Here is a 19,023-nt window from a genome sequence, read left to right as displayed (position 1 = left end):
CCCCATATCATAGCGGGTCCCACCCCCATCATTCAGACAAACCAACTCCCTTTGATTGATAAAACCCTCTACCACCTGCCCATACCTATCGGTACCACTACCGCCCCACAAAGCGCTATGCGCATTAAAATCCCCACACCACACGGCCTTTCCCCGAACATCCTTACCGATACTATGTAAGGACTCTAGCGTTAACTCACCACACGGATTATAAAGGTTAACCACAGTAACAGCTTCACCACCCAGCCAGACCCTCACCGCCAGGGCCTCCGGCGCTTTACTCACACTGACAACAACGTAATTTAGGTCATCTCGGACAAACACAGCCACACCTCCGCCTCTACCCTGCTCCCTATCATTCCTAACACACACATACCCTTGTATCCCAAAACCCCACCTAGGTCGTAACCAAGTCTCCTGCACGCACATAACGTGAGGCTTGTTCAACAAGGTAGAGACAAAATGCTTAAATTCCTGGCCATTAGCACGAAGACTACGCGCATTCCATTGCAAGACAACCACCGCCATTATGAGCCCCCGGAACCTGACGGCGCATCGGGAGCCCCCCCACTCCCACTGCCAGAATGGGGCAGGGCGCCCTCCCGCAGCGCATCCTCTATCTCCGTCCACTCGGGGCCCCCAGCTCCAAAGTACTTCCCTGCAGCCTTAGCGATGATCTTAGTCTTTTCGGATCTCTTCTTGGTTTGCCCAGTACAGTTAATCACTTCCACTATAAAGAGGAAGAAATCTTTCCTCTTCACAACCAGTACATCCTCCGCACCCACAGGGCCTCTGCCCATGGAAGCCACACTCACGGGCATCCCAGTGGGGACCTCCCCCTGGCTGCGGGCAACGCTGCCCCCTCCCCTGTCGCCTAGGACACCAGCAGCACTGGCAGCCCCCACTGCATCCACCGTCACCTGACTACCAGACACCTTCTTGACCGCATCCGCGTAGGATATGCCTTGAGAGGCTCTAACTTTTTGCACCTCCGCAGCCCTCTTGCTGAACACGCATCCCCCGTAGGCAGAGCTATGCTCTCCCCCACAGTTACAGCACTTGAGTTTTGCTCCGTCGTCACACTTCCCATACTCGTGGTCTCCTGCACATTTACCACACTTCTGCTTCCCTCTACAGACCGCTGCAATATGCCCAAAGCGCTGGCACTTGAAGCAACGCAGGGGCGGCAGAACATATGGGCGTACGCCATAGCGCATGTACCCAACGCACACCACACGAGGCAGGATCCCACCTTCAAATCTAATCATTATCGACAGGCTGTCACACCTTACCCCATCCCGGGTCATCTTCAACCGCCTAGCATCCACCACCTTAGCTCCAGTCAAATTCTCCTTTATGTCATCCACAGATGTCGTCGTAGGGACGCCTACTATAACTCCCCTGACCGTGCCTCTTACAGCATCAGACACAAGAATGTCCTTCCCACCCAGACACTTAGCTTCAATCGCCTTCCTTTGCTGAGCCACGTCCTTGCACACAACCAGCAGCGAGCCATCCCTAAGGACACTCGCATGCTTGACCACTCCCACAGCTACAGTCAGGCTCCTTGTCAACGCCATCGGATCCCACCCCTTAAAGGACGCATTATCCTGCGCGAGCTTTATGAACACCTTACACTCTGAACTCACATCCCCGACATCTGCAACCCCCCCGCCCTGCTCCTCACTGAGAGAGCCCTCCATAGACGAGCAAGAAGACGCCCTACGCTGCACAGGATCAGTGGCTCCAGGGGAGTCCTCCCCGCTGTTCATATCGTCACCGACCAGGTCACGCTTCCTCTTCTTCTTCCCCGTCATACGGACCGAGGCGTTCCTCTATGTTGCCGTAATATCCAAACTGTTGTCGTTGTAGTTTTTTATGGCAGTTGGCATCCAAGTGCACGAGGTATTGTTCGTTGTTGTGTTGTTGTTGTTGTTGTTGTTGTTGTTGTTGTTCTATGGCGATCTGCATCCAATTGTTGCATTACCGCCAGAGTTTATTACCGCTAGTTTCTTCTTCTTCTTCTTTGGTGTTTTATGGCGGTTGGTATCCAATTCTTCTTTTGTGCTTCCGCTGTACTTCTTCTCCTTCTTCTTCTTTGGAGTTGGTGCTTCCGCCGTACATCTTACGCTTTATTCTATGAGCTTTATTCTTTAGACCTCATTCTGGCAGTTAAAGTGGAAAGAATAAAGTCGAAAGTATGAAGAATGAAGTCTAAAGAATAGACGTACAGCTACAGTGGGTGGCGGTAATGTAACACTTGGATACCAGCCGCCATAAAACACCATAGAAGAAGTTTGGCCCTCGCCCAGATGCAGGCGCAGACTCAGCCCCAACCACATGGGGCCCCCAAAGTTCCTCAACCTGGCCAAACTAGCACACTGGTTACTACAACCACCACTACCACCACAGTAGCCAAGACCATAACCAACACAAGACCAACGCCTAGCAACCTCAAAAAAGATGTTCCTGTAAGTTCTGCACACACTTGACATGCATGTTCTATGTGTTCTTGCTTGGCTTATAGCGTATTCTTTTCTTTTCAGCCCTCCATAAACACTACAAACATTGACACCCTCCTTGTGGCCACTGACCAGAATGAAAGGATTGTAGAACCTCCAGAGAATGTACAGGAAAAGATTGCATTTATTTTCAACAACCTTTCACAGTCGAACATGACCCAAAAGGTGAGCACTAAACATGTGGAAACGGAATTCTGCTCGATAAACACTGAAGTGACTTATTTCAATTCTGCGCATTTCAGGTTGAGGAGTTAAAGGAGACGGTAAAGGAAGAGGTTATGCCCTGGGTTTCACAGTATCTGGTGATGAAGCGGGTCAGTATTGAGCCCAATTTTCACAGCCTTTACTCAAACTTTCTTGACACACTGAAGAACCCAGAGTTTGTGAAGATGGTTCTTACTGAAACCTATCGGAATATAAAGGTAAAGATCGCCATTTCTGTAATTCGTCTTATAAAACATGCAATGCCATACATCATCACTTTTTCTATTTTTGTCAGGTTCTTTTGACTTCTGATAAGGCAGCGGCCAATTTTTCAGACCGCTCACTGCTCAAGAACTTGGGTCACTGGCTAGGAATGAATACGTTGGCCAAAAACAAACCCATACTCTATACTGTAAGTAGTTTTTTTTGTCTTTTCCCCCCTGTTGTTTCCACCCTTGAAATATTCCTTCCACTCCAGGATTTGGAACTAAAATCTCTTCTACTGGAAGCCTATGTGAAAGGCCAACAGGAGTTGCTTTATGTGGTTCCATTTGTGGCTAAAGTTTTGGAATCCAGTCTTAGAAGTATGGTAAGCAGGATGAATACATTTTAATACTACGAAACGTCTGAGGAATAAAGTCTGGCGGTAATGCAACACTCGGATGCCAACCGCCATAAAACAACAACAACAACAACTATTCTAGTCACAAAGACATATCATGACCTCATGGGCTTTGTAACACCAAAGCAATGGAAGGAGTTCTTTTACGGACTACGACAGTCTGAGGACTACGAAAAGTCTGAGGAATAAAGTCTGGCGGTAATGCAACAATTGGATGCCAACCGCCATAAAACAACAACAACAACAACAACTAAGTAAAAGCACCATCTAAATGTCAAGTGTAAATGTTTGTGTATTGTAGGTTTTTAGGCCCCAAAATCCCTGGACCATGGCCATCATGAATGTGCTTGCTGAGCTGCACCAGGAACATGATCACACGGTTGGTTTATTTTAGAAATGTTTTCATGTTTCGCGTTGATTTGTCAGCACTTTTTTCCCTCTCATCTGCAGCTAAACCTCAAATTTGAAATTGAAGTTCTGTGTAAGAATCTGTCATTAGACATCAATGATCTAAAGCCAGGAAACTTGCTGAAAGAAAAAGACAAACTAAAGAATTTGGAGGAACAACTTTTTGCACCAAAGAAGGAGGCAAAACCTCCAGAGGAGCTGCTCCCTGTATCAAGCACAGGTGAGTCAACTAGAATGTTTTTATTGGTAAAAACTAGTAAACTAGTCCTAATAATTGTATCAAATTTTGTGATCCACAGGGGACTTTGTTCCATTTGCGCCACCCTCAACCCCAGCTGCCACCACCACACCCTGCACAACCACGGGGCCTCCAACACCGCAGTTCAGTTACCATGACATCAATGTGTATGCTTTGGCTGGCTTGTCCCCACACATAAACATAAATGCCAATGTAAGTGGAATACCTCCTAATATGTTAATGCATGGCATTAAAGTATTGATGTATTTATTGTTGTTATACATGTCCAGATTCCCCTCTTACAAGCCCACCCTCAGCTCAAGCAGTGTGTTCGTCAGTCAGTCGAACGCGCTGTCCAGGAGTTGGTTCATCCCGTGGTTGATAGGTCCATCAAAATAGCCATGACAACCTGTGAGCAGATCATCAGGAAGGATTTTGCCTTGGATTCTGAGGAGTCCCGCATGCGTGTAGCCGCTCACCACATGATGAGAAACCTGACTGCAGGCATGGCCATGATAACCTGCCGTGAGCCTTTGCTCATGAGCATTGCAACCAACCTAAAGAACAACTTTGCTGCTGGACTCAGGGCAAGTAGAAAAAAATCTGCAAAAAGCAGGACTACACTAAAGACTGCTACTTATCATTAAGTCTCTATTTTTCAGGCACCAACCCCTCAACAGAGAGAAATGATGGAAGAAGCTGCTGCAAGGATTGCTCAGGACAACTGTGAACTAGCATGTTGCTTCATTCAAAAAACCGCTGTGGAAAAAGCTGGCCCTGAGATGGACAAGAGACTAGCCACGGTAGGAAATAAATGAAAACATCACTTCTTGAACGTAGAATTGCATCCAAACTTTTTACTTGTACCCAAACATTTCTACGGTTGTAAGCAACGCTAACATTTGTGGCGGCTTTTCAGGAGTTTGAGCTAAGGAAACATGCGCGCCAAGAAGGGCGGCGCTACTGTGATCCTGTTGTTTTAACCTACCAGGCTGAACGCATGCCTGAACAGATCAGACTCAAGGTAGTTATCACACCATTATTTCATCGTGATTGCAAGTAATTTGATAAATAAACAGAACTTTGTCTTATGTAGGTTGGTGGAGTGGATCCCAAACAACTGGCTGTTTATGAAGAGTTTGCCAGGAATGTTCCAGGTTTCTTACCCAGTAATGATCTCTCTCAGCCCACTGGCTTCTTGGCTCAGCCAATGAAGGTTTGTGTTTAATTATTCTAGTTCATACTCTACATAGGGGATATTCCTTTCTAAGCAAGATTTTTTTCCAACAAACTGGGCTTTCAAATGCCTAATTCAATTACACCAAGTGTCTAATCAGAATTGGCACTGTTTTGGGGTGTTCATGGTTTAAGCAGTATTAACCCACTCAAAGTTGTATTTAGAGTGATTCATGCAGTCATCTTTATTCTACTGCATTCCTCTCCAAAAATGCCTCCCATTTCCCCTACACTCTATATACTTCATTCTCAGATCTTTAAATGGTGACACACATAGGAGCAGGATATATTTTTTAAGATTCTTATGTAAATTTGAGAACAATATGTTACACAAATACTTTTAAAAAAACACAATTTTGTTGGTGTGAATCTAAAAAAAATCTTTCAATTTAACAATCTCCGATAAGCACTATTAGTGATGCTGATATATTCACCTTAGTATGTATCCTCTAATCATTTCACTCAAAAGCGTGCCTCATGCACTAGTTTCCTCCATCAAACCAAAACATGCACAGAATCCTCCAGCTCTTCTATTCTAAGCTGGATTTTGGGATAAGCCTGGACTTGTTAAGCGACGAATAGAATACCTCCATAGTATTTGCATCGCTGTACCTTTTATACTGCATTATAAAGTTTGTGTGTTTTTTGTTTTTTTCAGCAACAGGCATGGGCTACAGACGATGTTGCTCAAATCTATGATAAGTGCATGGCAGATTTGGAGCAGCATCTTCATGCCATCCCTCCAGCACTCGCTATGAACCCATTAACTCAGGCACTGCGCAGCTTGCTTGAGGCTGTAGCGTTGGCAAGAAACTCAAGAGATGGCATTGCTGCACTTGGCCTCCTTCAGAAGGTATACCTTTGACTTTTTCTGTAAAGATCATAAACAATTTATCATGTGAAGCATTGGGACTTATCCAATTCCATGCTGCAGGCTGTGGAGGGACTTTTAGACGCTACCAGTGGTGCAGACGCTGATTTATTGCTGCGCTACAGAGAGTGCCACCTGCTCGTGCTTAAGGCCCTGCAGGACGGACGTGCTTATGGACCACAGTGGTGCAACAAGCAGATCACCAGGTAACAAAGGCTCAGTGCTTTATGCCACTCCCTTATATGAAGCCTTTAAACCTGTCTGGCTTCTGTTCACAGGTGTCTTATTGAATGCAGAGATGAGTACAAGTACAATGTAGAAGCAGTTGAACTTCTGATAAGAAACCATCTTGTGAATATGCAACAGTATGACTTACATCTGGCACAGGTGCCATCTCTTTTTCATCTATCACCCTTTTTCCTTTGTTGTTTATCACCAAATATTGACAAATGCCCCTTTTTCAGTCAATGGAGAATGGAATGCACTACATGGCAGTTGCTTTTGCAATGCAGTTGGTGAAGCTGCTGCTGGTAGATGAACGTAGTGTGAGCCATGTCACAGAGGCTGACCTCTTCCACACCATCGAGACTTTAATGAGGATTTGTGCGCACTCACGGGCCAATGCACCTGAAGGGTAAAGAGTGACTTTTTTGGGGGGTTTAGCAAACGTCTTATCTATTATCATATTTTCTTTGTCAGACTTCCACAGCTGATGGATGTCGTTCGATCTAACTATGAAGCAATGATTGATCGAGCCCACGGTGGACCAAACTTCATGATGCACTCTGGGATTTCCCAGGCTTCAGAGTACGATGATCCCCCAGGCCTGAGGGAGAAAGCAGAGTACCTACTGAGAGAGTGGGTTAATTTGTACCACTCAGCTGCTGCTGGGCGGGACAGTACCAAAGCCTTTTCTGCATTTGTTGGCCAGGTAGCTAATCTAACCCTTTTTTTTTTTTTTAATAGAAGCTGAATAGTGAAAACTTTAGTAAGCATTTGTCTTTTTACAGATGCACCAGCAGGGTATCCTGAAGACTGATGACTTGATCACAAGGTTCTTCCGGCTGTGTACCGAAATGTGTGTTGAGATAAGCTACCGGGCACAGGCTGAACAGCAGCACAACCCAGCAGCCAGTGCAGCAATCATCCGTGCAAAGTGTTACCATAACCTGGATGCATTTGTGCGGCTCATAGCTCTTCTGGTCAAACACTCTGGAGAAGCAACAAACACCGTTACTAAAATCAAACTCCTCAACAAGGTATGGAAATGGAATTAAAGGGTAACTGGGAAAAAGACATGCACTAACTGCTTATTATGTCTCCAGGTGCTAGGAATTGTCGTTGGAGTGTTGATCCAGGACCATGATGTGCGTCAGACTGAATTCCAGCAGCTGCCATACCACCGCATTTTCATCATGCTGCTGCTGGAGCTCAATGCTCCTGAACATGTGTTAGAGACCATCAACTTTCAAACACTGACTGCCTTCTGGTAAGTATTCTTTGGCGTCTGCTGGGCTACTGTGTTAGATTTCCACTAATGTTCACTGTTCTTTGCAGCAATACTTTCCACATCTTGAGACCTACCAAAGCTCCAGGCTTTGTGTATGCCTGGCTGGAACTCATCTCCCATCGCATTTTTATTGCACGGATGCTTGCGCATACACCACAGCAGAAGGTATGTCAAACTGTGCAATGCATCGCTCTCCTCAGCTCATTTTAACATTTGCTTTGTGTGTGTTGCAGGGCTGGCCGATGTATGCACAGTTGCTGATTGATCTCTTCAAGTATTTGGCCCCATTCTTGAGAAATGTTGAGCTCAACAAACCTATGCAAATCCTGTACAAGGTGTGTTGGGCTTTAAAGACACTGGTGCTCTAATAGCATTCAGCGCTATTGTTCAAATCATGATGATGTACAATTGTCTTGTTTAGGGAACCCTTCGAGTCCTTCTGGTCCTGCTGCATGACTTCCCAGAGTTTCTGTGCGACTACCATTATGGCTTCTGTGATGTCATCCCACCCAACTGCATTCAACTCCGCAACCTCATACTCAGTGCCTTTCCACGCAACATGAGGCTCCCTGATCCTTTCACACCCAATCTCAAGGTCAGTACACACTCTTCAGATCGCCCTTTTTTGGTCTAGTAAGAAGTAAACTAAACTGTACTTTTCTGTGGCAGGTGGATATGCTGAGTGAGATCAATATTGCTCCTCGAATCCTCACCAACTTCACAGGCGTCATGCCTTCGCAGTTCAAGAAGGATTTGGATTCGTATTTGAAAACACGCTCACCAGTCACTTTCTTGTCTGAGCTGCGCAGCAACCTGCAGGTTAGTTAAGTTGTTTACATCCACCCGCCCGCCATCATCACTTTTATTTTTGTGGTCAATACCAGCAAGTTATACATCATTTTAAACTTTTATTTTCTCAACAAAACGAATGTCATTGATTTACAGTGAATAATATGCCCCAATAAGCAATTGCCAATAGTTTGTGAGAAAGTCTCAACTTTTACAAACGCATGTCCTACCTGTTTGCTGTTTATGACGGACAAATCGGCTTTCAATCTGTACATTCTTGTACTCAGTCTGTCCAAAGAATCTATGGTGACTCGATCGATGCTCCCGTGAGGCCGTCATGTGCAAAGAAAGGACCCACGTTAACAAAGCTCTGTACCGCATTCAAAATTAGTTTAATACAGAAATGGCAGTGTCAAATACAGGACAGAAGAACAGCCCCAGGTCTCCAGATGATCAGAAGAACCCCGTTTCTTTCTCGTGGTCGCTCTTTACAGTATCCTTGCACAAAGCCCTCTATATCATATCTTGACAGCTATGATATCACATATGGAACATTTTCAACCAATGGACGTGCAGATGTAAAGAATATCCATATTTGGGTAGAATGAGGACCGAAAAGCCCTCCTCTGTAGAAACGGAGACATCCAAGAATCAACGGAGACTGGTACCTGCAGCTCTGGGAAGGTACATCCTGTTTAGATACACACATTCCCAAAACCAGCCTCAGAATGAGGCCTAACCTTGCATGGGCCTAACTTTAATACACTTCAAATCCATAGAAAAACAATATCCACTTGTATTTTTCCTGAAGCTATCCGATTTCGAGATATTGTCAAGTAAACAAAGTTTTCTTCTGTGAAAATATTCACGATAAACGCTCGTCCGGCGCATTTCTCTATCCATAACAAATGACCTGTTTGACTTATAAGATGGTGTTTGGCATCGATCTTTTCTTCAGACTGTTAGCTACAGAATGAGACCATCCACGAATTGTTCTGTCCACGGGATTGTTTTTTACAGCCTCCGCAAAAAAAAAATGTGCCGCTTCCGACGCATGCGGTTTCTCTGTTGACATCGAGATAGCGCTAGCATGCGGGGACGTAGAAGACTATGATTGACATAGTATTCTAGCCAATAAGCATAGCTTTCGAACGCTGGGTGGGACTTAGGGCTTCTTCACACAGAATCGTCTCTATTCAGATGCGTAAAGACAGTCAAGAGCCTAGATTTTTCAGCAGGAGGCGACTAGATTTTACAGATCATGTTTTCTGATTTTATTAGCCTTTTGAACGCGCTTTTTGTTAGATATATGTATTATTATACCAATACAAAAATAAAATAAAAATATTATTATAATTTTTTTTTACCTCTATATGGGAAATTCATGAGTAAACTCATATTTACACATTTTCACATACATTGTTTTTAGCAGTTACAATAGGTATTAGTGGCCTACAAACCCTCAAAATGTATGTTTTATGATCATAGAGGAGCTAAAATTGTAATAAAACAGTTTGGCATATGTTGGCACATATTTGGATCACTTGTTCCGAATATACTTTTTGATACAAAAAGGTCAACAGCACCAAAATGCCTGTTCCTAGAGATCTGAAACTTTACACAGTTGTTGTCAACAAGATAAACAGCATGTACAGTGAACAGCATAAGCACACAATGATGTATGTCTTTGGTTAATGAATTGGTGAAGTTCCACTCTAAGCTGGGGAGGGAGAGGCATGCTACGAGTGACAAACAAACAAGATTAAAGCAAACAAATCCATTTCCATAACAGGAAACACCCAACAACAAGTGCCACCATCACCAATAACTATAAATAAAAATCACCCACAAAAGTGAGCCCCAATCCTCCCCAGCAACCTCAGGACCTGCACCAATTACAGGACTATTAAATACAGACTAAAAAGTTTTAAAATAAGCTATAGAAAATGGCAACCAGCACTGAGCCTTTAAAAACACTGGACTGTTAAGACCCAGACACCGCCATGTGCTCAGGCCTGCTCAGGAAGAGGAAGCGAAACTGTTGACCTCTGACCTTTATAGTCACATGACAGAGTTAGCTTGCCCTGCCACATTTATGGATCCAGTTGATGGATATATTTTCCTCACGCATCTAAAAAAAACGTGCAGTAACAGTAAGAAGCAAGAAGGTCATGGGTTCGACTCCCGGGGCCAGAGCCAGGGATGGGCCTGGGCCTTGGAAATGTAACCCTTATTTCTTGTGGCTCACCAGTCTCTGAGGCAGTGGGTATTGCGGGTTACAGTTGAGTTTATAATGTTGTGGGTTTTCTGTTATTTTCCTATGCTAAAATAGACCAACACGGCAGGACAGTGTTTGAGCAGCCGTCTCTTTTTTTCACGTGCTTTCAACTCAATTGACTTCCTGTGCGTCAACAAAAAGGGTTGTACTGAAACAATATACAGCATTAATGTTCCCAAAATAAAATAAGTGCAACACACTATGATCAAATATAAATTCCCCAAGTAAATCAAACAGAAATTAATGTTAAATAAAATCATATGTTACAGAAACATAGACGCTTTACCTTGTAGGGATAATGAAGTATCCCTTGCTTTTTATTTTCCAGGTGTCCAATGAGCCGGGAAACCGCTACAACATCCAGTTGATCAATGCGTTGGTGTTGTATGTGGGCACTCACATCCACAACAACCTCACAGCCTCCATGAGCAACATCACTCACTCTGCACACATGGACATCTTTCAGAACCTGGCTGTGGACCTGGATACAGAGGGTGAGATGGCATCATTTGCACATCCATCCATCCATCCATCTTCTACCGCTTTATCCGGGGCCGGGTCGCGGGGGCAGCAGTCTAACCAGGGACTCCCTGACTTCCCTCTCCCCAGACACTTCCTCCAACTCCTCCGGGGGGATCCAGAGGCGTTCCCAGGCCAGCCGAGAGACAGTCTCTCCAGCGTGTCCTGGGTCTTCCCAGGGGCCTCTTCCCGGTGGGACATGGCCGGAACACCTCCCCAGGGAGGTGCCCAAGAGGCATCCGGAACAGATGCCCGAGCCACCTCACCACGTGGAGGAGCGGCTCTACTCCGAGCTCCCCCCGTGTGGCCGAGCTCCTCACCCTATCTCTAAGGGAGCACCCAGCCACCCGGCGGAGGAAACAAATTTTTTGTACCCGAGATCTTGTCCTTTCGGTCAATACCCAAAGCTCATGACCATAGGTGAGAGTAGGAACGTAGACCGACCGGTAAATCAAGAGCTTTGCCTTTCGACTCCTTCTTTACCACAACAGTCCGATCGATCCGCTTGTCAATCTCATGCTCCATCCTTCCCCCACTCACTCGTGAACAAGGCCCCAAGATACTTGAACTCCTCCACTTGGGGCAAGGACTCCCCACCCACCTGGAGAGGGCAAGCCACCTTTTTCCGGTTGAGAACCATGGCCTCGGATTTGGAGGTGCTGATTCTCATCCCAGCCGCTTCACACTCGGCTGCAAACCGTCCCAGTGCATGTTGCAGGTCCGGGTTTGATGGAGCCATCAGGACAACATCGTCTGCAAACAGCAGAGATGAGATCCTGTGGTCCCCAAACCGGACCCCTCCGACCCCTGACCACACCCTCTGACCCCTGACTGTGCCTAGAAATTCTGTCCATAAAAACTATGAACAGAACCGGTGACAAAGGGCAGCCCTGGCGGAGTCCAACATGCACTGGGAACAGGTCTGACTTACTGGAGTGAACACAGCTCCTGCTCCGGTCATACGGGAACCAGACAGCCCTGAGCAAAGGGCTCCAGACCCCGTACTCCCGGAGCACCAAAGGCCACTCCGAGGGACACGGTCGAAACCTTTCTCCAGATCCACAAAGCAGATGTGGACTGTGCAAACTCCCATGAACCCTGGAGCACCCGATGGAGAGTATAGAGCTGGTCCAGTGTTCCACGACCGGGACGAAAACCACTCTGCTCCTCCTGAATCCGAGGTTCGACTATCGGTCTCCTCTCCAGTACCTGGAATAGACCTTACCGGGGAGGCCTGGCTCCAGGATGGGGCCCCGGTGACGCCGATCCGGGCGACGTAAACGGCCTTGTTCTTGTTGTCATCATAAAGGGCTTCTGAACCGATCTTTGTCTGACCCGTCACCTAGGACCTATTTGCCTTGGGAGACCCTACCTTGGGCTTGAAGCCCCCGACAACATAGCTCCTGGGATCATTCGGGCGCTCAAACCCCTCCACCACGTTAAGTGTCGGTTCAAGGAGAGGGTCATTTTCACAATAAAACAATTTAAACAAATCCCATCTTTTACATATAATTGTAGTTTGGATTGTTAGTAAAACACCACCTTTTAACCAGAACCTTTCTCTTTTTTGCAGGCCGATACTTGTTCCTGAATGCAATTGCTAATCAGCTGCGCTACCCCAACAGCCACACTCACTATTTCAGCTGCACCATGCTTTATCTCTTCGCTGAAGCAAATACCGAAGCAATTCAGGAGCAAATTACCAGGTGCGACACTCTTTCGCGCTTTGTTGGTATAAAAAGCATTTGTTGAACAATGTGATTTTGTTCCTAGGGTTCTGCTTGAGAGGCTGATTGTGAACAGACCCCATCCATGGGGTCTTCTCATCACCTTCATTGAACTGATCAAGAACCCTGCCTTCAAGTTCTGGAGCCACGACTTTGTGCACTGTGCCCCTGAGATTGAAAAGTATGTGCTTCAACCGCACAAAGATTATTGACTGAAATAAATGAACATCTCCTAAAACACTGTCTGGATCTTTCAGGCTGTTCCAGTCAGTAGCCCAGTGCTGCATGGGACAGAAGCAGGCTCAGCAAGTGATGGAGGGAACTGGTGCCAGCTAGCCTTCGCCCCAGCCCGACTGTAGCCCTCGGGAGAGATGCAGCAGCCTTGGCCTATTCCTTACCACACACGTACACACCTGCCTCTTTACTGTTGGCATTGGATAAACTGCTCACCAGTCATTCAAACGGGGATGAGAGGACTACTGCGTGCCGATCTGAAGTTTTTTGTTTTGTTTTTTTTCCTCGTGTATTCTGGGGCTGCTTGACATGTAGCACATTTGGACATGGTGTTTAATATACTTTTGATGCTTTGATGTAAATATTGGAAAAAGGGAGAACTGGAGAGTAGATCTGTGGAGACCATTAAACACGTTGACTACATGCAACCTGACATTCACTACCAAAGTCCTTGGTTTGCTCCCCTCCCACAAAGATCTTCTGACTTTTTGTTTGCATTCAGAGGCTGAACAGTAGATGATTGAAGTTTAAAAAGCTGCCTGCTACTTTTTATTTAAATCTTTTTTTTTATCCCTGATTGAAACAGGAAGATGTGCTAGTCTCCTAAGAGGGTGGGGACTATTCCAGGTGTGTCATGTGTCGGTGAAGCATTTACTGCTGGGATGGCCTTTGAAAACGGCTCTAACCGTCTCTTCCCTGGCATTGTAAAATTGTGCAAAAGTTTGTGCAAAATGGTGGCATCATATCTTGACCAATACAGCCCATTTTGTAACATTTTGAATGTTTTGTAAATGTATTGGTCCATGTGTTGTATTTTGTAGTCCTTTCTAGTTTGCCTTTAGTTCTTGCTACTTAAAGGCGCAATGGATGATTTTTCTCGAGTCTTATTTCCTCGTGGCGTGGACGCACCTACCGCTCACCTGCAGCCTCGTGCAGCTCGTCCCCAGCAGGGCAGCACGTTTCCGCGTGTTCAAGCGCATGGATCTATCATAATATAGTTCCCTCAGTGTACGGGACAAAATGAGGACGGAGAAACACAGTTCGAGCTGACTCAGAAGAGACTGAAATCTACGGGAGACGAGAGATGAGATGCGATCCGTCGCGCTAATAAACAAACGCACGTGTGTGTTGTATCAGTCCGCACTGGGTAGTGCGCATGCGCACTTCTGTCTCAGTTCTCAAATCGCCGATTGTCCATAACGCCTTTAATTGCAGTATGCGTACATACAGGAAATAAAGCAATCAAACTGCATTGTGTTTTGCAGTAACTCTTATGACTCATCTGGAAGTACAAGTGTAATGCAATTCAGTTCATTTTGATGAATAAGTGTTAACGTTTAAAAACTATCACAACTGAACTTGTGACGCCAGAGTCTTAAAGGTGCCATAACATGCTTTTTTTCACGTTTCGTAGTCTATCCTAAGTGTATAATTGATAATAATAAGGGTTGTGCAACACCCTTAACATAATAGTTAAGAAATATCACCCAGACCTTGGACCCCCTCACCAACCCGGAAATGCAGACGGCTTGGTTTGATATTCGCCCCCACCCTTGCGAAGAGCGATCTGGCTCCCCCGCCCAACCCGTGATGTAGTCTCAGAGCGCGTGTGCCCCGCCCACCCGTGACGTAGCCCCACAGCTGTCTGCTCCGCGCTGCGCCGCTCCTGCCGCACAAGTGAGTGAGAAACGATAGAACTTCAGATCAACATTACTTTGAGACTAAATAAATCTGGTGTTTATTCTACAGCGTGCGCAGAACAGATATATCTATATATATATGATGATATATGATAGATGATGACGCGTGCCTGTGGGTATGACGCGGTCTTGTAGACACCCCCCGTCAGTTTGGAGATTGGAGGAAAGGAGACAGTCTGTAATATAGCTAAACACTGCGGGAATCAATCAAAAAAACACTCTGGGTACATATATGAAGCACAAATAGCAATGTAAGAAGGTTAAAAGCTCTGAAAAGTCGATTTTGCATGTTATGGGACCATTAACCTGCAGATGGAAGCCATGTCTCATGTTTCGCTCAGAATCTCCAGAATTCCCCCCGAGCTGCACGTTTTCCTCATTCCTGGGGCCACAGTTAGAATATGGAATTTACTTTTGTGCGTAGAACTATTATGTAGTTTATGATATGCTGAGGAGTACATTGTTGTTGCATTGGTTTTACAAATGTTTTATTTTTTAACAAAACTATTGCATTACACTGGAATGACACACTTGGCTGTGTTTATCCTCATGATTTATAACTCTTGACTTGCAGTTGAATTATTTGAATGTGGTAAAGTTTGAATATTATAAGCTACAGACGTAACAGCCGAACGTGGAACCTGAGGTCTTTAATGTCCTGTGTGGCAGACTGAACTAGTTAAGGATGGTTGTCTTGTCATTGATCATTTTACACATGTATGAATAATACAATTTCAGGTGCAAGTTTTTAAAATGTCATAAATGCAGGTATTTTAGTTGGGTATGAAAAGATAAAATATACTGAAAGATGGTAATAACAGTAACAAAAACGTACATGTGCCAGGTAAACTTTGACCATATGTAATTTTATTTGGATTTGTAGGTAGTTGGTGATTTACCGTGCTTCCAATCAGTTGGTGAGTTTACCGGTTTTCTGGTAAAATATACCTTTGGCCAGCATTGAAACCTTCCAATGGGGTGCTTTGCTGCTGGTGCTGTGGTTAATAGCATTACCATTAAATGTTTACATTAGAGGCGTGACTATAGGTCCTCCCATGTGGCGGTTTATGGCAGCCCATCTTTCTTTAGTTTGGAATTGTGAATATTTGTGTTAAACCATTAACAATATTACAGAAGGCTAATGGCATTTTACATCAAAATAATAGTTTTCGTCAGCCAAAGATGGGAAACCAAAGTTACATGGCCAGTGTTTCCAAACCTGGGGTAAAGGGCAATCTTCGGGTCGAGCACTTAATAGTATTTGAATACAACATGTTCTCTGGGGCATGTGGTACTTAAAGGTTGAGAATCATTCAATCCAAAGGCTGCTTTCACTACAGAGTATTGCATTGACTCAGTTTTGGAAGGCCAAAATTTGTGTTTTATGTTTTGTAAATATAAATGAATTGCAAACAAAAGAGATTGAGTTGTTACAGAGCCATGAGGTGAAAATATATATATATATTCGTTTTATTCATTTGAAATACTGTATTTTCAACATTCCAAACAGTAGCATGAGACCCATGTTTGAGCTTATTTTTGTGCAAGAATCAAAAGACATTTTATCGTTATAGTGGCAAAAAAGGTTTTTTAAAAAAATAGAGGCGTTTTTGACAATGTTAATTTATCATTTGGTTAGTTCCAAGAGGTTATACAGAATGCTCTTCTGTCCGTATCGCACATGTAAAGCCCTCTGCCGCCTGCTGCTCAACTTTGCAAAGGCTTCTTTGTCCTCCATCAACATCTTATCAGGGTCCTCTTTTCTCCCCACCACCCCATTGCTCTCTGTAAAACAGCATAATGTCAGTCTGGTTGCTCCATGAATAAGCTTTTTCCATACGGTCTTTAACTTCTGTAGTCCCTCATTAGAAAAAGCCAAAGAAATCTCATCTTCATCGTCATCGTCATCTTCCCATCCTTCATTTTCTTTAAAATCCAAGAACTCCTCTTGTGACATGCAAAACACCTGAGGACACAGCTAGAGTAAGTGTTTCTTCAGACACAATGTGCCAACTTATCAAACCAGATCAGTTCTCACCTTCAAAATGGTATTAAGTGTGGCGTCTGTGAGACATCCCTGGTTTCCAAATATGATGACATCATTCCTTTCCATTTGATTCAGCATTCTCCACTTCTCATCCAAAAGTGATGGCTCAAAATCAAATTTAATATCTGGACAATTTAAGTAGAACTTTTAACAGTTTGCTTAAAACATCAGGGGGGCAATGCCATGACAATTGCTTTTCTTTTTCACCTTTTGCAGCTGTGTAGAAGTTTCTGACAGTGATGTCCACAGTGTCATTGCTGTTGCTTGGAAAAGGCTCTGTGAATCCATACATGTGCAGTAGTTGCCAGTTTGCCATCTGCCCATACGTGTTAAAAACCTCTTCACCTTTACAAATGGGTCGTACGCAAACCATCTTTAAACTCCCCTGGAAAAAGAGTGCAACAAAGGGCCTGTAGCAAAGGAATAACTTTGTGATGTAATGTGAAGATGTGAGGAGGGATTTCTTACTGGTGTGAATTCCAGATTCGCATTGTGCTTTGCCACGTGATTTAACATATCAGCCATAGGTACCATCATGGGAGGATTTGGAGTTTTATCTTCTTCATCATCTTCGTCGTCATCTTCTTCATTGGGTTCTTGGAAACTACAATGAGCAAGCAGAGTAATAAACAAGATACAACCTGAAGTCCAAATGGGTGTTTATGCCTCTAACCTGTATGCCATGACAAAGGCCACCAGATTTGTGTAGCGGTCAACGGTGTGTACGTCAGGGGCCCAGTATTGAGAGTATTTTGTGATCAACGGGAGAACAACATTTGAATATTCTTTATGAATTTTATCTAAATCCATGTTCACAGCTTCAGGGATTCCTGTTCCCTTTAAGAGTGTATCCCTCTCCTCTTTGGACCTGCCAAAAGCAAAAACATAAAAAATGTATTAGAAAGCAGGGCTGGACAAAAAAACTACATCATCTTATCATCATCATACTCCAAAGGCCTGACGTGCCATCTGTGATTGACTCAATTAAACAGCCCTGTTAGAAAGTGTTTTTTTTTCTTCTGAGAACTGAAAAACGTGCAGAAACAGCAGCCTACCAAAACATGGGGTGATCCAGTTTTCTAAAGTCATTCCACAGAGAGAGGTACGGGCTCCAATACGACTGTGACGAAGTACACTCGTGCAGCAAAGCCAGAAGCAGAGGGACCCAGCTCGAGGCACTTTCCAAGCTATTTTTTTCTGGAATTAAAAAATAAAAGACAAAATTAAGACTCCTACCACATTTCCTTATGTCTAAAGTCTTCGGTAAAACTACCTTTGTCCAGCACACCAGAGACCTTTGATGACCCCCGGTGAAGAATAGCTTCTCTGGGCACGGTAAACAACACCTCTCCCTCCTCAATGTCTTCTTTGGCCAGCATCCCATACTCGGCCACAGTGCCCTTGTGGCACACACAAACCTGAAGAGGAAATGAACCAAAGACTGGACTCAGAAAGATCAAATGCAGCGGCTTCAGAGCTGAAATGACCGTTACCTTCTCACTGAGCTTCAAACCACTCTGGTCACACCATGCGAGAAACCTGTCCAGACTAACTTCTCTGTCTTCAACAACCTGTCAATAACCACACAAAAAAGGTCAAACGAAAATTACTCTAATAATAATAATAGTAATAATAATAATAATCTAGTAAGTAGCAATAATAATAATACAAATATAGACGTAGTTGAAATAAAATAATTCTCAATAACTGGGATAAAACATTATAAGACTAATACAAAACCAATAGTCACCTTGCAAAACTCATAATAATATGAATAATGGAGGATAATGGAGGAATGACAATGTCTATAACATTAAAAAAAACAATATTTGTGTAGAACAAATATACATGTCTTAGCAGAGCCTTAGTTTGTGAATATCATCATGTCATACACGTGCGGCTCACATCTACAACATGGATCCCTCATAAACATTGTCCACTTTCAAACATGTTTTAAAAGTACCTTCGCTCGTTTCGTTTCCGTTGCCATGGTATCATTTATTTCCAATAATAAATTTGTACCAGCCTCGTTGTTTTAGAACATGCGGAACTCCACTTTTTCTTCTTCTGTGGTGCGTTGATCGTGGCGAGGCTGCCCTCTATCGTACGCATCATGAA

At 44.3% G+C, this 19,023-nt stretch overlaps 3 protein-coding genes across 3 annotated transcripts in view; 1 reads left to right on the top strand and 2 right to left on the bottom strand.

Moving 5' to 3' along the window:
• Positions 1-2,300: 2,300 nt before the first annotated feature.
• Positions 2,301-13,586, top strand: LOC140349561 (CCR4-NOT transcription complex subunit 1-like). Its single transcript, XM_072435946.1, has 27 exons — positions 2,301-2,471; positions 2,547-2,687; positions 2,765-2,944; positions 3,022-3,138; positions 3,205-3,315; positions 3,650-3,727; positions 3,799-3,976; positions 4,056-4,207; positions 4,285-4,581; positions 4,657-4,797; positions 4,914-5,018; positions 5,091-5,210; positions 5,889-6,083; positions 6,165-6,307; positions 6,380-6,488; positions 6,566-6,735; positions 6,801-7,032; positions 7,112-7,360; positions 7,427-7,590; positions 7,659-7,776; positions 7,845-7,946; positions 8,033-8,206; positions 8,281-8,430; positions 11,007-11,172; positions 12,771-12,903; positions 12,971-13,105; positions 13,182-13,586. The coding sequence occupies exons 1-27, from the start codon at positions 2,313-2,315 to the stop codon at positions 13,258-13,260; spliced, it is 4,098 nt and encodes a 1,365-aa protein (XP_072292047.1). The 5' UTR covers positions 2,301-2,312; the 3' UTR covers positions 13,261-13,586.
• Positions 3,786-19,023, bottom strand: part of LOC140349563 (phagosome assembly factor 1-like) — a 36,481-nt gene continuing 21,243 nt past the window's right edge. Inside the window, exon 17 of the transcript XR_011924542.1 lies at positions 3,786-3,798. The gene's annotated coding sequence lies outside the window, so the exon portion shown is untranslated. The remainder of the gene's footprint in view (positions 3,799-19,023) is intronic.
• On the bottom strand, positions 16,422-18,961 carry LOC140349391 (N-lysine methyltransferase setd6-like). Its single transcript, XM_072435702.1, has 9 exons — positions 18,869-18,961; positions 18,399-18,476; positions 18,179-18,323; positions 17,961-18,102; positions 17,579-17,773; positions 17,374-17,509; positions 17,113-17,290; positions 16,897-17,030; positions 16,422-16,824 (listed from the first exon to the last, which is right to left on the bottom strand). The coding sequence occupies exons 1-9, from the start codon at positions 18,893-18,895 to the stop codon at positions 16,486-16,488; spliced, it is 1,374 nt and encodes a 457-aa protein (XP_072291803.1). The 5' UTR covers positions 18,896-18,961; the 3' UTR covers positions 16,422-16,485.

Source organism: Eucyclogobius newberryi, unplaced genomic scaffold (assembly GCF_026437365.1).
Source record: "Eucyclogobius newberryi isolate DKJ021-1_F unplaced genomic scaffold, fEucNew1.0.hap1 SCAF_7, whole genome shotgun sequence".
In the NCBI taxonomy this organism is placed as follows: domain Eukaryota; kingdom Metazoa; phylum Chordata; class Actinopteri; order Gobiiformes; family Gobiidae; genus Eucyclogobius; species Eucyclogobius newberryi.
This window is presented reverse-complemented; position numbering and strand designations above follow the sequence as displayed.